The sequence below is a fragment of the Primulina eburnea genome, chromosome 1 (assembly GCF_022965805.1).
Source record: "Primulina eburnea isolate SZY01 chromosome 1, ASM2296580v1, whole genome shotgun sequence".
In the NCBI taxonomy this organism is placed as follows: domain Eukaryota; kingdom Viridiplantae; phylum Streptophyta; class Magnoliopsida; order Lamiales; family Gesneriaceae; genus Primulina; species Primulina eburnea.
The window spans coordinates 57,244,385-57,262,972 of NC_133101.1; the positions used below are offsets into that span (position 1 = coordinate 57,244,385).

At 37.7% G+C, this 18,588-nt stretch overlaps 1 protein-coding gene across 1 annotated transcript; it reads right to left on the reverse strand.

Moving 5' to 3' along the window:
* Window positions 1-3,253: 3,253 nt before the first annotated feature.
* LOC140833140 (uncharacterized) lies at window positions 3,254-18,531 on the reverse strand. Its single transcript, XM_073197595.1, has 10 exons — window positions 18,046-18,531; window positions 7,127-7,192; window positions 6,671-6,851; window positions 6,287-6,483; window positions 5,457-5,507; window positions 5,263-5,354; window positions 4,800-4,921; window positions 3,996-4,075; window positions 3,744-3,848; window positions 3,254-3,661 (listed from the first exon to the last, which is right to left on the reverse strand). The coding sequence occupies exons 1-10, from the start codon at window positions 18,388-18,390 to the stop codon at window positions 3,497-3,499; spliced, it is 1,404 nt and encodes a 467-aa protein (XP_073053696.1). The 5' UTR covers window positions 18,391-18,531; the 3' UTR covers window positions 3,254-3,496.
* Between the last annotated feature and the right edge of the window lie 57 nt (window positions 18,532-18,588).

The following is an 18,588-nucleotide window of genomic DNA, read 5'->3' on the forward strand; positions in this document are numbered from 1 at the left end:
GTCAACTACTGTGAGGCACAAATAAGAATATAGGCGCAGCCCATTTCCAATTAATATTTATCCAACCCATTTTGTGTATATCGTACAGCAGAGAAAACATAAATCTCTTCTCTTCCATTCCAGAAACACGTCGCTTCTCTCCTCTTTCTGCAGCATTCGTGCAACGCCGCCAGCGGCCGGATAAATAGTGCAGCAGCTTAGCAATCTTCTTCCTCCAGTCTATTAGACTCTTTCCTGCCATGAATCGGAAGTTATCGAGCTTGATCCGCTTGTTTTCAGGCTCATGCGCTCGTGAGATTTGATTCGGTTTTAGGTAAGGTTTTTTTTTTCATTGATTCTTGGTTGTTTTAGTGAATTAGTTTGTATGAATGAAGTATTAAGCTTTTTCCCTATTTTTTCCAGCTTGTTTTTTGACCGTGAACAGTAATTCTGACGACATTTCCGGTGAACCACTTATGCGAGATCACTATTGTGCGTTTAAGCCTTGATTCTTGAGGTATGAAGTTTGAAATTTCAGATCCTAAAAGGGTTTTATAGGCTGTCCGGAATTTGAATTTTAACCGGTCCGATTTAAATTGTTTTAATAAGTTGGAATGCAGTATATTGAAGTATATAGCGAATTTATATTGTATGTAATATAGTTGCACGAGTTCATCAGAAAGTGCTTAAGAAATTCCTGTGGTAGTATAAGTTTCTAGTCCAAAATAAAAGTGATATTAATGTCCAACATATTCGTTATTGCGACAATGTAGCTGATTTATTCACAAAAACATTGTTGATATTGACATTCATTGTGCATAATATAGTGATGTGTCAATTACAGGAACTTCGGTGATTGAAGTCAAATAGAGTATTTATCATTGTATTTTTTTTTTCTTTCGTTCAGGTTTTTTTCATTGGATTTTACTTACCAGATTTTATTGTGCCAACACAAAATTATCTATCAATCATCTAAGGAAATTGTTACATATAGATGTATGTGATTTATTTGATTGATAAATCATTGTAATCTTACTTTTATATATCAATCTAACATACATATAAATATACCACTTCAATTGTGAATTTCCTTATATGTCATTTTTCATTTAAGTTGGCTAATTAAATTATTAGGTTATCTTAAAGGTTTTTTTTGTAATTTATTGTCCATCTTAAATGAGTTTGAACATTAATACATATTCCTCTTTATTTCTTAAATTTTATGTCAAAAAAATTAATTTTTTACATTTCCTTGTTCATTTAAGTTAGGAAATTAAATTAATGTCTTTTTAAGGGTTTTTTTGTTATTAATTGTCCATCTTTGATAAATTTGGACATTAATTCACATTCTTCTTTATTTTTTAAATTTTGTGACAAAAAATTATTTATTTACATTTCTTAGTCAAAAAATTATTTTTTTACGTTTCCTTCTTCATTTAAGTTAGCAAATTAAATTAATATATCTTTTTTAAGGGTTTTTTTTGTTATTCAGTGTCCATCTTTGATATATTTGAACATTAATTCACATTCTTCTTTATTTTCTAAATTTTATGACAAAAAATTATTTATTTACATTTCTTAGTCAATTTCTTAAGGGGTTTTTTTTTTAATTCATTGTCCATCTTAAATGAATTTGGACTTTAATACACATTCCTCTTTATTTCTTAAATTTTATGTCAAAAAAAATTATTTTTTACATTTTCTTGTTCTTTTAATTTAGCAAATTAATATGTCTTTTTAAAGTTTTTTTGTGATTCATTGTCTATCATTGATAAATTTGGACATTAATTCACATTCTTCTTCATTTTCTAAATTTTATGACAAAATTATTTATTTACATCTCTTATTCATTTTTTGTGATTCATTGTCCATCTTAGATATATTTGAACATTAATACACATTCTTCTTTTTTTTTTTCTAAATTTCAAACTAAATTGTAGGACCGAGTGCTTGCCGTTTTACCAAAAGTTATAGCTAGTGGTAATGGTGCAACTCAAATCTTTTAAACCGCACAGCAGCACAAGCACCATGGTTCGATCGCTCTACCAAGCAAGGACAATTATTGCACCCAACAATCTCCATCCCAATAATTGCACTCCTTGCAATCAATGAGAATCGAATCCATGACATTGGCTCTGATACCAATTGTAGGACCGAGTGCTTGCCGCTTTACCAAAAGTTATAGCTAGTGGTAATGGTGCAACTCAAATCTTTTAAACCGCACAGCAGCACAAGCACCATGTTTCGATCGCTCTACCAAGCAAGGACAATTATTGCACCAACATAAATTTATGATATAATCTTTAAATAAAATTAATCAATATAATCCTTATAATAAATATGAATTATATTGATATTTTATTATCATTTGTTATATATTACAATTTTACATATAAATTTTTTTAACTAAGTGTTACATATTATTTTATTTATATATGTTTTTTACTATATATACTTATACTTATTTGAGTGGTATTATGTTAAAATTTTATTTTTCTTAAATTATTAATCACTAATATTAATTTATAAATGATTCATTCTGATATAAAATTAATTATCTATAATATGTATTCTAAAAAAAACATAAAAATTAAATAAAATCCGCAATGTGTTAAAAGTTAATAAAAGAAAAAGTGATATTTACCTTAAAAACAAGTTTAATGATTTTATTTTAACATTATTATGATAATTTAGTAAATTAAGAGAATTTTATTTGATGTTTGTTTATGTGTACTCTATTTAAGTCAATTTTAGTTTTGATTTTGGTAAAATTCACTATTATGTTAATTTTATTTTTATTGTTTTTTTTTTTCATTTTGAATGATATTTGAATGAAAAATAATTTTGCTGATTTATACTGTATTATGTGGCGGATTGAAAAATTTCATATAAATAAGTGAATTTATATGATTTATAATCATGATGTACTTTTATGTATTGTGTTTCGATATATTTATATTGATAAATACTTATAAACATGATGTTATTTAAACGACTTTAAACATTATCTAATTCTCGTTATTATATTTTTGATTATTAGTCACCTACGTGCATCACACGTGTACATTACTAGTCTATTTATAAATAAGAGTGTTTAGTTTTAATAATAGACAAGTCAATTCTCTCCCCATTTCTCTCTTCCTCGGCTAATAAATTGCAACGGTTTTAACAATTTCCTGGAATTAACCGTTGTGGTATTTGAATGTTAGAATCGTCAGCAAATCCAAAAGGAACACACAACAATCATTTCCGTATATGAGAAGTTTATTCAAAGTTACGTAAAATAGAAGCTTTTTATCTTCACAGTATATTATAAAATTGTGTTCTCATCAGAATTTATGCATCCACGCATTTGAAAAGTCATATAAGATCTCAACAACAATACGATATACAAATAGATATCGAAATCAATACTCTGAAAGACAATTTCATAGAAATCAGGTCATTTTCTTGATGCAGCTTCGCCTTAGTCATTGTCTTCATTGAATTTCGACCTCAATGACAAAATGGTCAAGTGTCAACCTAGGAATCCAAGATCTTTGGAAAACAGTAAACAGTCCTTGAAGCCCTTCTCTAATTCCTTGGCATCAAGGTTCTTTCCTATGAACACAATCTTGTTTATTCTTGGCTCATCTGGGCCCCATAAACGATCGGGGGAGCCTTGGAATATGTCATGAACTCCCTGTTAGATGTGCAGAACAAGTAACAAAATGGGTTATAGTAAATTAACAACTGAGCCTACACAAGAAGTAAAGCACCATTACCTGAAAAACAAATCTCTCGTTCATTCCATCGACTGACATGATACCCTTCATTCGATATATATCTTCACTTCTTTCTAGCAAAAGGGTACCCAACCATATGTTGGCCTGAGATATTAAGCATTGTTGTCCTCAATGGTGATCCATTCATTAAATACATAGTAATTAAAAGGTTCAAGTCTTCGCTTTTAAGAATAAAACAACACAAATTTTACGAGAAATTACAAGGACAACACTCAAGACCTTAGAACATACCTTTTCGAGATCCAAAATCCCTTCACAGACTATGCTAACCGAAGAAACACCAGGGTCATGAGTGTGATCGTCATGATGTTCTACACCAAAGTTCAAGAAATTATACTGCTGAGTATTTTCCATAGAGGTGGCTGGGATCACTACCATTTTAATTTTTACTAGTCTATAGAATTTGACTAAATCCAAAGTTACAAATTGCAGGATAAATATTGATCTCAACCAATCTCGCATTTTTTTTTATAGAGACATAAGATTGTGTTTGGATCGAAAGATTTGATTAGAAGAAAGATATTTAATTTGGGTATCGATTTCAAATGACACTCATCTGAAATATATTTGAACATTTGAAATTCATCACAATTACAATAAAAAATGTTTAAATTAATGCAGAGTGGATTTGAAATTAACTCAAACTTTGTTCATCCAAAAAGTCAAAAGAAATTGAAATCATACACTTTGAAATTCATCAATCCAAATCACCTGATATTTTCCACATCATATAAAACTCACATTTATTTGCTCATCTTTACTCAGGTGAATTACGAGTCTGAGCCAGACAAATAGACCCAATTTGTTTGTGATTTACTATGATATTGTGACTCATACTTACATCCGGAGTTACAAAGATCATCAATTGTAAAATAATCAGAAAATGGATGGTTATGAATTAGATATTGAGAATGATTTTCTCAATCACACAAGCCAATTAGTTTTTAAAAAATAGGTAGACGCTACCACATGCAATAGATTAACCCATCACTTTAAAACTCAATTTCATAACAAAGATTTAGAAATTGGAATTACCATGTTTGTGGTCATGTTCATGCCCATGATCGTGGTTATGATGATCATGATGGTGATCGTGATCATGGCTGTGACCAGAATGCTCCTCCGATGACTTATCAGTGTCAACAGCACTATCGATTCTGCACACATCCACGGAACTTTAGGGGAGAAAACTACTTCAAATACACACCTATAACGAGTAATCAACTCGGGTGAAAATAAAATAATATTGCATTACAATATCTGAGGTCAAAAGTACTTAGAACTCTTAGCTTATGAGGCACCAAACATTTCAAATAATACAATCAAAACATGTAGCAGCATCAGTCAATGTTAAAGCCATGAAAAAAAATAACTCAAATTGAACAGGACATATTTTAAGGGAACAACCTGTATGATTAGTCAATTACAGTTAAATGTAGCAGGCTGAGAAGACAAAATAAATAAACTACCAAAATCTAGAGAAAGGACAGGTGAAAACCTTTCTAAGTCAAAACCTCCTACACCAAGGACATAATCCAAATTAACATTCCCATACTTCGTTCGCTGTAACTGAGCCATTCGATTAATGTTCTGCATTCCCACACTAAAGATATTAGAAAATGCATAGAAAATAAAAGCAGGAATAAATTAGCGAATTGGAAAACAGTAGTAGGCACAATGTGAGAAAAGTACCTTTATCCTCTCGACTAGAGAAGCAACCTCTGGTTCATCAACAAGATCAGTCTGTAATCAAAATGAAGTAATCAGGTTAGCAATGAAAAAGGTTACAAATCAGGGGATACACATTCATTTCCTCTTAAAGTTCTTTAGAATGCATTCAAATACATAAGCTATTTTTTTAGGGAAAAATTAGAGAAAAGGCACTATAATGTTCTTTTTGAATAATTGTTTTCAAAACAGTTTGTTCAGAAATCATGAATTTTAAACAAGTTTCAGAGAGAGATTTATTGTTTCGGCTTCAACTTCTTTCAAAACAATATTAAAAAAATAAAGCCAATCAGACCAAACAATCAAATTCTTCCACAAATAATCTTATTTCTAATTTTTCATTCCAGAACGGTCAGCTGAGAGAGCCAACTGTGTAGATATTCTAGAAATGTTGTGATAGCCATACTGCACTAACACGACAAAGGCTACAGTTGTAAATTTATCCAACTCTTTTGGAAAAAAAGGCATCTTAAAAGTCCACTGGAGAGTAATCTGCCCTATGATTCCACTTTTGAGTTGAGGTAGCATGTTTAAGTTTTTGTTTTGTACTTTTTACATAATGTAAGAGTAAATGGCATTATCTCCAAGTATTGGTGAAAGCACCGTGATAACCTGCAAACACCTTTGGGGGCAATTTACTTCTTATTCGCCTAACTCAACATTAATGATGAAAATTAAAACTAGAGAGCAAATAGATAAGTGTTCTTGCATGAATTACAAGAGTTTAACTTATATTTTATGAATAATTTAGTGATATACATCATAAACCCAATGCCATAAGAACTAAATAATACCTTGTTTACTATAATGCGGTCGGCATAAGCAATTTGTTCTACAGCCTCATTGACTACACCTTTAGGCTTAACTTCATCAAGATGCATACCAGCATATTTAGCATCGACCAGAGTGACCACTCCATCTAATTTAACATCATTAAAGATCTGATCCTCAGCATAAAATGTCTGAATTATCGGGGCTGGATTTGCTAATCCTGGAATTATGAAAACTGATTGAACTTAATATGCCAAAGAGGATCCAATTCTATTTATGTTATATAATAAAAATAAGGAAAGAGATAAATTGCCACTCAAAATTTGACCATGGCAGTTTTGCATTGGTGCACATAGAAACTGTTCAAATATTGATGAAAAATATTATATTGAACCAATCAATGTTACCTGTTGTTTCAATAACAATATGGTCGAATTTGCCTTTCTTTTTACGGACCAGTTCTGAAATCATCCTGACCAGATCACCCCTAACAGTGCAACAGAGACACCCATTGTTGAGCATCATAATTTCCTCAGCTCCAGCAGCTTTTGCAGCAACCAGAGAACCATCAATATCAACTTCACCATACTGATAAACCAACAAGGTAACAAGTTTAGCGATGGCCAAGTTTTCGTGTGCATCAGCACCACCTTAAAAAAGTTTTTAAACAATCGCTGCTTTTTAAAAGTAATTTTTTATTTTTAAAAAAAGGACAAGAAGTTTTTCGATTGGTTTTAAAGTTAAGAAAAGAGAAATATACAAAATATTATCAAAATTATAGGATGTGAAATAACTTTGGCACACAAGTATGACCATTTCCAACTAATTTTCAAGCTTTCACACATTTAGACTAAAATTTTTACCTCATTTTCAATTACTGCAATTCGTTTCCCGTGATCAGCAGTCAAGATGTGGTTTAATAAGGTCGTCTGCCGATGTAATTAAGAGATGCAGAAAGGACCCGTTAGTTGATAGCAAAGTAAATTAAATCAACAATAAACTGCGACAAAAGATAACTCCAGGTTTCACTTTAGTTTTGCAAAGTGTAACATTTTGAGAAAAATTTATTATCAACATGTTTTGTATCCACTGGCTGAACACCCAATGCCATAACAACATTTGCTCCTTTAAAATGAAATTCACCACAGCACATGCTATTTACTCAAATTAAAAAGCAGAACATCACATGAAGATAAAAACTTCTGCATGACATCCAAACTCCTATCAGAAAACTCCCATCAAAATTATCACTTTAATATCATTACTAACTGTTTGGACAATTTGATATTTGCGGGCGTGCCAGGTGCGAAGTTGCACCAACTTGTGTGAAAAACAATAAAATCTAACTTCTAAATATTCAAGCGACAGCGAATCCTAAATTTGACCGTCAGTTCTAATCTCCTAAATAACTATGACGCCAAAACAAAGAAAACAACTGGAATTTGAAGAATAAACACCTGACATTGTTTATATTTTCAATAAACCATAGGAATTCACAAGACATAAAAATATAACACATAAAGTTGTTGAAATCTAAAACGAGAGAATGCTAGAAATATGCTGGAACGCTTAAAAACTAATGCTTGAAGATTGAATTTTTAACACAGAGTATTTTGCAGATTTTTGTTGAGTTGAGTTGTGTGTGTAGAGGTGTCATTTTCCTTTGTTTGCCGATGTCCTCTTTTTCTTTCTGGCAACTGTGCGGTTCCTCCACTCTCCCATGATCTTTCCCACTACTTTCTCACGATCTGTTCCTGTCTTCCCACGATCTTTTCCATCTTCAGCGCTATGTGGTTGGTTGGACTTGATAGAAATTAGTCCGCTAGATTTGACGGGCCCATAGTCCAACCCATTTATTTGTAGCGGCCCATAATCATTTATCCGTGAAGTGGGCTAGTAATTTTTGGGCCTAGCGTCCAAGCTCATTTAATTGTTGGACTTTTTAACAGCCAATTCCCTCTCAGATTCAAATCCACACTCTTCGGCCCTGTGTCATCTTCCCGCTCGGTGCTCTTGCTCATCACTCCCCGCTGCCACTGGAAAATCGTTGTTTCTTCGAATCCGTTCGCCTCTTCTTTGCCGTCGTTCCCCCACGTGTGGTTGCCGAAGATTTAACGATGGCTAAAGATTCTTCTCCGGCGCGCCCTTCTGAACCAAGCGCATTTTCTATCTCAGCAGTCGCCTCTATCTCGCCGTCCATCGCGTTCGCTGGCTCAGGCCTCAGCTGCAGGTCCCAATTCCTTCGCCGTCGCATCTAGGTCTTCTAGAGGCGCCTCTTCCACATGGATGACCGCCTTTCTCGATTCGGGCCACCACTCGACGACGGCCATGGGTATTTCCTCATTCCTTGAACTTTATTCAGTGTTTCTCGGCTCCTTTAATGTTGAATGATTGGCTTGCAATTTTATTCCCTGTTGTGTATGAATAATCTTGATGTGTTCGAGAGGAGAGTGTGAACCCCTGTACTAGGGTCTTGTACCGATTCTTTTCTGAGGAATGGCATGATAAATGTTTACGCTTATTTGTCTGATATGTCTATCTTTAAAAGGGAGATTATGAGCTTCGGGACTGTCTGGCCATACATTGGCCTTTGCTCTGTGAATGGTGCAAAATGATCATTGTTTACATCTGTAGCAATTACCAACATGATTGTTCTTTGCATTTGAGCAGTGGTTTTTAACCCCGGTCAATCTATTGACCCTGGTTTTGTCCCTTTTGCGACCCTACTGAGGCTGCAGACACTAGGTATGTGGTGTATTTGCTTACGAAATAGAGTGGGAATATGCTTTTGCTTACTCCCTTGTTGGTTTTCAGGTTGTCACCTGTAACGTCATCCTAACCTTGACTGCTCCTAATATGCCGACTTCGTCCTCTTGAGTAATCGTTTCCTCTACACCAGTTACCATACCTAGCCTCGATTCTCACCTCAGTGATGAATACACCCGTGATTCACTCTTCTATGGCATCTGGTATGTCCTCGGCTCATAGTTCATTTGTTGGATAAAGATGTTTAAGATACCAACGCTCTGGAATCTCTCACCCGTTTGTGGTTGTTGCTAAGGCTGGGTATGGGCCGTTTTCTATGCATGATTTTCTGTTTGCTTCTTGTATTGTAGCGTTTTTATCTATCAGTTATTCGGATTGCAGGACCAAAGCTGCGAATTTCCTTGCCTCTGCTACTATTGGACCTATCCGACATCCTTCATATCCAAACAATCAATTCTCCCCACCGGTCCATCAATTGTTCTTTCCATTGCCTTCATTACACCCCAGGGACTTGTTGCTCTCCCGACCTCTACTGCCTCAAAGCGAACCATCCCAATTCAAGTCTTGGCCGCGGGTTCCTAATGGTTGGGTTGAATTGATAGACCGTTTGGAGCCCCACTTTGGGCGGCAGTGGCGCATCAGGGATTATGGCCTCTCATCATGGTTTCCAAGATGAAAATAACCAGACAGTCCATTTTATTCGATTGCATCCTCAGGTTCTGGTCCCCCTCTTGCAACGTCATCTTTCCTTTTGGCCCATTATCCATAACCCTTTATGACATATCCTTGTTCTTGGGGTTACCTGTACTGGGAGCTGACTCCCCTTATTTCATTGATGATCCTACCGCTCCTACTTTGGCCCACACTCGCTACTGTTATCCTTCTTATAGGGTTGTGGTCAAAGAGAGTTCCTCTCGTCCCGGTATCCCCTTTGAAGTTGAGCACACCATGTTTCTTTGGGTGTTGGTCTGCCACTATATATTTTGCCCTTCGTCTGGCAAACATTCTTCTGAATATTTACCTTTGGCGTGTTCTCTCAGTACTGGTAAGATTTATAATTTGGCAGTCATGTTGTTGGGGTTCGTATGCCGTGGGTTGAATCAATGTGTGCGTCATGACCCCATTTCCAAATGGGGAGGGATATCTTGGTTGCTGCAGATATGGGCTTTCTCCTATTTTCCTGGTGTGATAGACTTCGTCGCTGGCCCCCAAACCATGCTACACACCACGTCATTGATGGGGATTCGTTTGACCCTCTCTGCCCCCGACTTGATGCATTGTCTGCAGCATCTGAAGCTTGAGTCACTCAATCTGCTGTTGCGACCCAATGTCTCTTGCCTAACACAGCCTCTCTGGGTTGGAGCTTTTCCTGATTTCCATAATCGCTCTTCGGACGACGTCGCTGCCTTACTTAATGCAAGTAAGAAGATATGTGAAACAATACCAGGGTGGTGTATCACCGAGGGAATAAGGTTGAGATATCGAGTCCTCCACCAAGCAACAATGTTTTAGTGGTTTTATGATCTAGCTGCACTATAGACCCAAGAAATCTCTCTGGCAGTGTAGAGAGAAGCTGCACTGTGGTCCTTGGAAAGTCTCTTAGAGGCCACTTCAGAAGCAATATGCGTCAGGTCCACCGAGAAAGACAGAATAGCATGAGGAATCACCTGGTGACAACCAAAACTGATATGCAAACAAAGATAGATTGTAGAATTCGAAAGACCAGCTTGACGTGTCATTGTATGGCGGACGACTAGAGGAACAATCTACCACCAACAACCTCTGAATGATATACTGGGTCAAAAGTAAGGCAGCGACGTCGTCCGTAGAGGGATCATGGAAATCAGGAAAAGCTCCAACCCAGAGAGGCTGTATTAGGCAAGAGACATTGGGTTGCGACAGCAGATTGAGTGACTCAAGCTTCAGATGCTGCAGACAATGCATTAAGTCAGGGGCAGAGAGGGTCAAGCGACTTCCCTTCAATGACGTGGTACACAGCATGGTTTAGGGGCCAGCGACGAAGTCTATCACACCAGGAAAATAGGAGAAAACCCATATATGCAGAAACCAAGATATCCCTCCCAATTTGGAAATAGGGTCGTGACGCACACATTGATTCAACCCACGGTATACGAACCCCAACAACATGACTGCCAAATTATAAACCTTACTAGTACTGAAAAACACGCTAAAGGTAAATATTCAGAAGAAGGTTTGTCAGACGAAGGGCAAAATATATAGCGGCAGACCAACACCCAAAGAAACATGGTGTGCTCAACTTCAGGGGGATACCGGGACGAGAGGACCACTCTTTGACCACAGCCTTATAAGAAGGATATCAGTAGCAAGTATAGGCCAAAGTAGGAGTGGCAGGATCATCAATGAAATAAGGGGAGTCAGCTCCTAGTACAGGATAACCCCAAGAACAAAGATATGTCATAAAGGGTTATGGATAATGGGCCAAAATGAAAGATGAAGACGTTGCAAGAGGGGGACCAGAACCCTGAGGATGCAATCGAATAGAATGGACTGTCTGGTTATTTTCATATTGGAAACCATGATGAGAGGCCATAATTCCTAATGGTGCCACTGCCGTCCAAAGTGGGGCTCCAACGGTCTATCAATTCAACCCAACCATCAGGAACCCATGGTCAAGACTTGAATTGGGATGGTTCGCTGTGAGGCAGTGAGGTCGGGAGAGCAAGAAGTCCCTGGGGTGTAATGAAGGCAATGGAAAGAACAATTGATTGACCGGTGGGGGGAATTGATTGTTTGGATATGAAGGATGTCGGATATGTCCAATAGTAGCAGAAGTAAGGAAATTCGCAGCTTTGGTCCTGCATTCGAATAACAGATAGATAAGAACGCTACAATACAAGAAGCAAACAGACAATCATGCATAAAAAACGGCCCATACCCAGCCTTAGCAACAACCACAAACGGGTGAGAGATCCCAGAACCGGGTGAAAGTTGATTAACCAATGGTACACCTACACGAAATACGTTGGTATCTTAAACATCTTTATCCAAAAAATGAACTATGAGCCAAGGACATACCAGATGCCATAGAAAAGTGAATCACGGGGGTATTCATCATCGAGTTGAGAATCGAGGCTGGTATGGTAACTGGTGTAGAGGAAATGATTACTCCAGAGGACGGAGTCGGCATAGTTGATGGTCTTTCGACCATATTTTCGCAGTCTGATACAGCCTTTGCCACTAGCGCAGATATGATGTCTCATCATACGTCCTTCCAAAGCAAGCTTGAGAAAAAAGAGGAGTTAGACAAGCATGACAAAGCGCTTCGTGAGCAGATTGTTGCAGCAGCGGCCAGTTATGACGCGGAGGAAGCTGAGGTTAAGAAGCTGGAGGAGGAGATTCAGAGGCGCCGAGCTATGATGGTCACCTTGCTGGATGAAGCAGAGACTTTGGAGCTTACTCTGTTGGACATCAGGAGAGATTCGCAAGCTATCGGTCATTAACTCCTTAGTCTTAAGGATGATTATCAACTCTGGACCAGACGGCTTCAGGAGGCTGAGAACATTCAGTCGGAGTGTTTAGCCAAGTGGGAGCAGCTTTGTGCTTTATTCCCTTGATTTTGTTTTATTTAGTTGATTGGCACGCATTAGTTTGAGACAGCCGCTTGTATTTTGTTTGATGGGCACATTTGTAGGAACTTTACTGTCGTTTCCCTTTTTTCGATTTGATTCTCTGCCTTACTGCCCCCTCCTTTTGTTGGTTTCTTTTGTGTACAAAGACGCGTTTATTCTTAGCAGGTAATAAAGGATTGCAAATTGGCCATGGGTTGGCCTCATTTCCTTGGTACATTCGATATTCCAGCCTCGACGTCTTTTCAAGCACAGGTAATTCTCAACTCTTATGTGTTATTACGTGCTATTATATGCTGCATCCACTCAAGACAATTCCCTCGTCCTTAACATCACGCATTGCACTTCAGTCGGACCCATTTCCCGCATACACGTATATTTATTTGCACTTCAGTCGGACCCCTTTCCCGCATATACGTATATGCATTTGCACTTCAGTCGGACTCCTTACCTGCATACACGTATACTTACTGTTCTTCCATGCGGTGACTCCGCTTTTGATTTGTTGACTGCTGGTTTGGTGTTGTGGTTGTTGGGTGATGGATGTAGAATGAAGGTGGGTTTGTATGTGATGTTGCGGACTGGATGTTGGGAAGGAGTTTCTATTCGTTCTTAATCCACTTAATCCAGCTCATTTCAATAGCTTCAATCAAAACCATAGGTTGACTTAAAACTCCCCGCTCACGATTATTTCCTCCCTTGATCTCTTATTGAAACAAAATGAATTCAATATGATAAAAGTGGCCTCTTGGCCAACATGAATTGATCGTTTTTATTTTTTGAATCATAACCAACAAATATTTACATTAGTGGCCCTACGGCCTACTTAAAATAAAATCTTACAACATGAAGCTAAAAACCGTACAAAAATGGCTGGATATCCAGCCTATTTCTATACCAAAGTCCACTTCTGGATCCTTTTGGGGTTCGCATAACGTCCTTGTTCTCTTCTGTTCTTCCTTTATTACTCGTGGTCCGCTCGGTGAGCTCAACTCCCCGCTCAATGTGTTTCTTTCCTGCCATATTCTAAGTGGCCTTAAGGCCTACTTCATGGGTCTGTCACTGTACATGCAAACAACCAATTTATATAATGGCGGTACAATCAACTTCACCATGATTTCTCGTACCATAAAAACCCGCTCGATGAGCTCAACTCCCCGCTCAGTGTGTTTCTTTCCTGCCGTATTCTAAGTGGTCTTAAGGCCTACTTCATGGGTCTGTCACTGCACATGCAAACAACCAATTTATATAATGGCGGTACAGTCTACTTCACCATGATTTATCGTAACATAAAAACATTGGAAATATCGACCGAATTCATATATAACAAGTGGTCATAAGGTCGACTCCCTAGTGAAACAAAGGGCCTTCAAAATAATGAAAGTGGCTTACTGTCCCACTTTCTCCGATCAATTTTATTGTTGAATCATAAACAACAGATATTTATTTCAGTGGCCCTATAATATTATAACTAACTGTTTGCACAATATTGATATTTGCGGGCGTGCCAGGTGCGAAGTTGCACCAACTTGTGTGAAAACAATAAAATCTAACTTCTAAATATTCAAGCGACAGCGAATCCTAAATTTGACTGTCAGTTCTAATCTCCTAAACAACTATGACGCCAAAACAAAGAAAACTACTGGAATTTGAAGAATAAACCCCTGACATTGTTTATATTTTCAATAAACCGTAGGATGATACTCTCTTCCTCGTTAAGTCCGAGCAGCATTCAGTTCGCGGATGATACTCTCTTCCTCGTTAAGTCCGAGCAGCATTTGATGGCCATTGTGGAATTACTGAAACTGTTTTGTTCAAAATCAGGGCTGAAAATAAATTTTGAAAAGAGTTCCTTGCTTGGCTTGAATCAATCAGACACTGTAGTTGAGAACGTGGCAAGGGCAGTTGGATGCAAGACAGAAATCTGGCCTATTAAATACCTCGGGGCACCTTTGGGAGGAAACCCATCCAAATTGGAATTCTGGGATAAAAGAAAAGACTTTAGATACATCTGCCTAATTCCAAAAAAAAAAGACGCAATGAAGATAAAAGACTTTAGACCGATCAGTCTCATCACCAGCTTGTACAAAATATTAGCGAAAGTATTGACTAACAGACTGAAGGAGGTAATGAGCAAAACTGTGGCGGAAAACCAATGTGCTTTCATTCAAGGAAGACAGATTTCAGACTGTTGCCTAATAGCCAACGAAGTTGTCGAGGAGTGTAGAAGGAAAAAAAAGAGTGGTTGGATTTTGAAGGTAGATTTCGAAAAGGCTTATGATAATGTGGATTGGAGATTCATGGATTTTGTGCTTCAAATGAAGGGCTTCGGATCTAAATGGAGGAAATGGATTAAGGGTTGCGTCTCGAATGTTTCCTACTCAATCTTCATTAATGGGAGGCCTCGGGGGAAGTTCAAAGGGGAGAGGGGTCTTAGACAAGGGGATCCTTTATCCCCCTTCCTCTTCAATCTAGTGATTGATGGGCTGGGGAGATTGGTTGATCGGGCAAAGTCTACAAACGTTGTTAGAGGCATCGAGGTTGGGAGAAACAAGGTTCAGGTTTCACACATTCAGTTCACGGATGATACTCTCTTCCTCGTTAAGTCCGAGCAGCATTTGATGGCCATTGTGGAATTACTGAAACTGTTTTGTTCAAAATCAGGGCTGAAAATAAATTTTGAAAAGAGTTCCTTGCTTGGCTTGAATCAATCAGACACTGTAGTTGAGAACGTGGCAAGGGCAGTTGGATGCAAGACAGAAATCTGGCCTATTAAATACCTCGGGGCACCTTTGGGAGGAAACCCATCCAAATTGGAATTCTGGGCACCTGTGGTTTCCAAGATGTCATTGAAGTTGGCAAGCTGGAAAAAGGCGTACCTATCTAGAGGTGGTAGATTAACAATGATACAATCGGTGTTAAGTGCTTTACCTACTTACTTCATGTCTTTATTCATGGTTCCACTCCGGGTGGCGAAGCAAATGGAAACATTGATGAGGAATTTCTTGTGGGATGGACCTGATGGAGAGTCACATTGTCATGTTATTAATTGGACACAGGTACGCAAACCGAAAGACAAGGGAGGTTTAGGTTTAGGTAACATTCGGCTAAGGAATAAGGCTTTACTCGGGAAATGGTGGTGGAGAAGTGCAGTCGAAGATAGCCTTTTGTGGAAAAGAGTGGTGGGAAGCATTTACGGATTTCATGAAAATGGTTATGATTTAAGGGTCACATCTAACTCTACGTTTAGAAGCCCGTGGAAGTATATCTCTCGGACCCAACCACTTTGTCAGCACTTGATTGGCTCGGTCCTTAAGGGTGGGAATCTTTTTCGGTTTTGGGAGGATAGATGGGTGGGTTTGAGTGCCTTTAAAGATTGTTTTCCGCGTCTTTTTCTTTTAACTAAGTCTACTAATAAACCAATCGATCATTTTTACACGGTTTCTAATAGTCAAGGTCTTAACGATATTCAGTGGGACGTGCGTTTCAGAAGAGGGTTGAACAATATCGAGTTGGGAGAATTCACATATCTTTCTGGGATTCTTCATTCAGTCTCTTTGAGTGTTGGGGTCAGGGACGTCAGGGTTTGGTTAGGTGACTCTTCCGGTTTTTTCTCAGTTAATTCTCTCTATTCTTCCTTCTTTCACCATGTTCCTACTCAATCTTTCCCCTTCATCGCAAGAATTTGGAAAGTACCGATCCCTCAAAAGGTGAAAGTGTTCTCATGGATTGTTGCGTTGGATAAACTACAAACGAGTGACAAAGTGCAGAAAAGGAATCCGACTAATGCTTTATGTCCTCAGTGGTGCGTCTTGTGTAAAAATGACGAAGAAAATCAAAATCACCTGTTGATACACTGTACATTCACAAGAAGTATTTGGATCAAGGTCATGGAACATTTGGGGTTTCAATGGACTTTCCCGCTACATTCAAGAGACATGTTCGTTATGGATAATGGTTACCTAAAAGGAAAGGGACTCGGACGTTTTTGGAACATTATTGTGCATTGCTTATTCTGGTCAGTTTGGTTGGAGCGAAACAACAGAATTTTCAACCTATTAGAAGAGTCGTCGGATAATTTGTGGGAGACAATTAGACTCCGAGTGGCGAGATGGACACTAAACATACCCGCATTTCAGCATTTATTATTATCGGATCTTGTTAGGGATTGGTGTTTTATTTGTGCTTGACTAGACCCGAGTTACATTTCGCGTTTTTTATCGTGGATAGCTTATCCACTAAGCTATGTAAACGTTCCAATATTTCATATTAATGAATAGTTTCTTATCAAAAAAAAAATATATAACACATAAAGTTGTTGAAATCTAAAACGAGAGAATGCTAGAAATATGCTGGAACGCTTAAAAACTAATGCTTGAAGACTGAAATTTTCACAGAGAGTATTTTGCAGATTTTTGCTGAGGTGAGTTGTGTGTAGAGTTGTCCTTTTCCTTTGTTTGCTGATGTCCTCTTTTTCTTTCTGGCAACTGTGCGGTTCCTCCACTCTCCCATGAGCCCATGATCTTTCCCATTACTTTCTCACGATCTGTTCATGTCTTCTCATGATCTTTTCCATCTTCAACGCTATGTGGTTGGTTGGACTTGATAGGAATTAGTCCGCTACATTTGGCGGGCCCATAATTTAATTGGGCTTGTAATTAAATTGGGCTTCTCTTATTAATTAATTTTAGCCCAAACACTAACTAACAAAAGACGAGGAAAAAATGGCACGAAAAAACCACGATCAGAGATAAAAATGTGAAAAATAATAAAACTATCAACGTTGTATCATTTAAAGAGCCAAAAAATACTTATGGCATTTCCCCTTTAGTCATTACCATTATTGGTTGGTTGGACTTGATAGAAATTAGTCCGCTACCCTTGATAGATATTAGTCCGCTACATTTGGCGGGCCCATAATTTAATTGGGCTTGTAATTAAATTAGGTTTCTCTAATTAATTAATTTTAGCCCAAACACTAAGACGAGGAAAAAATGGCACCAAAAAACCACGATCAGAGATAAAAATGTGAAAAATAATAAAACTATCAACGTTGTATCATTTAAAGAGCCAAAAAATACTTATGGGATTTCCCCTTTAGTCATTACCATTATCCATGTAATCCTGGAATTATGTATCCAAATAGAACTCGACAGGACAAAATGAACACAGATTAAGTCTCAGAACCTTAAACTTTCCCCACTAAACAAAACCCCTAACGCAACAGCACAACAAGAGTATAAAACGTGTACAAGATTAACTAACAAACCTTTCAACACAACCCAAAAATTCAGCTTATTACAGCTTTCCACCTAAAAATACATAAAAGTAACTTCCTCTTCTTGCCCATTTATCTACTAAAGTACTTGCTCCCAACCCATTACTGATTTTTTTTAAAAAAAAATCACCTTTCCAGAACCCAAAAAACCAGTGATTATTGTAGCCGGGATTCTGTTATCAGGTGGGATTTTAGTCAGAACATCAACATCCTCTGTTTGTGAAGTGGTGGAGGCAGAGACTGTGAACCGGCGAGCGAACCTCTTACTAGGCTGCTTTCGGGAGTAAAAGATTCTAGAATATAAGGGTTCGGCAGTTGCTGAGCTTTTCAAGAATCTGCTGGAGGCGTGAGCAACAATCTTGGACCTGTTTTTGCAAAAAGAAAGAGATGTACCGAAAGTGGAAATTGGAGAAAGCCGGTGTTTAGATAGTCCCAAGAAGACTGTGGCTAGGTCTACGGAAACTAATGCCGCCATTTTTGGATAGGTGGCGGAGCTACGGCGTTGGACGGCGAAAAAATGGGAGGGGTTTAAGACTTGGCAGTGGTGTAGGAGATGAGGCCTGAGGTTTTTTAGTGGATTTTTCTTGGTTTTTTATTGGGTTCCAATACCGAGTTGTGAATTCCCTTCCATTTATGCATTTTTAAAAAATTCTCTACTTTTTTTGCATTTAAA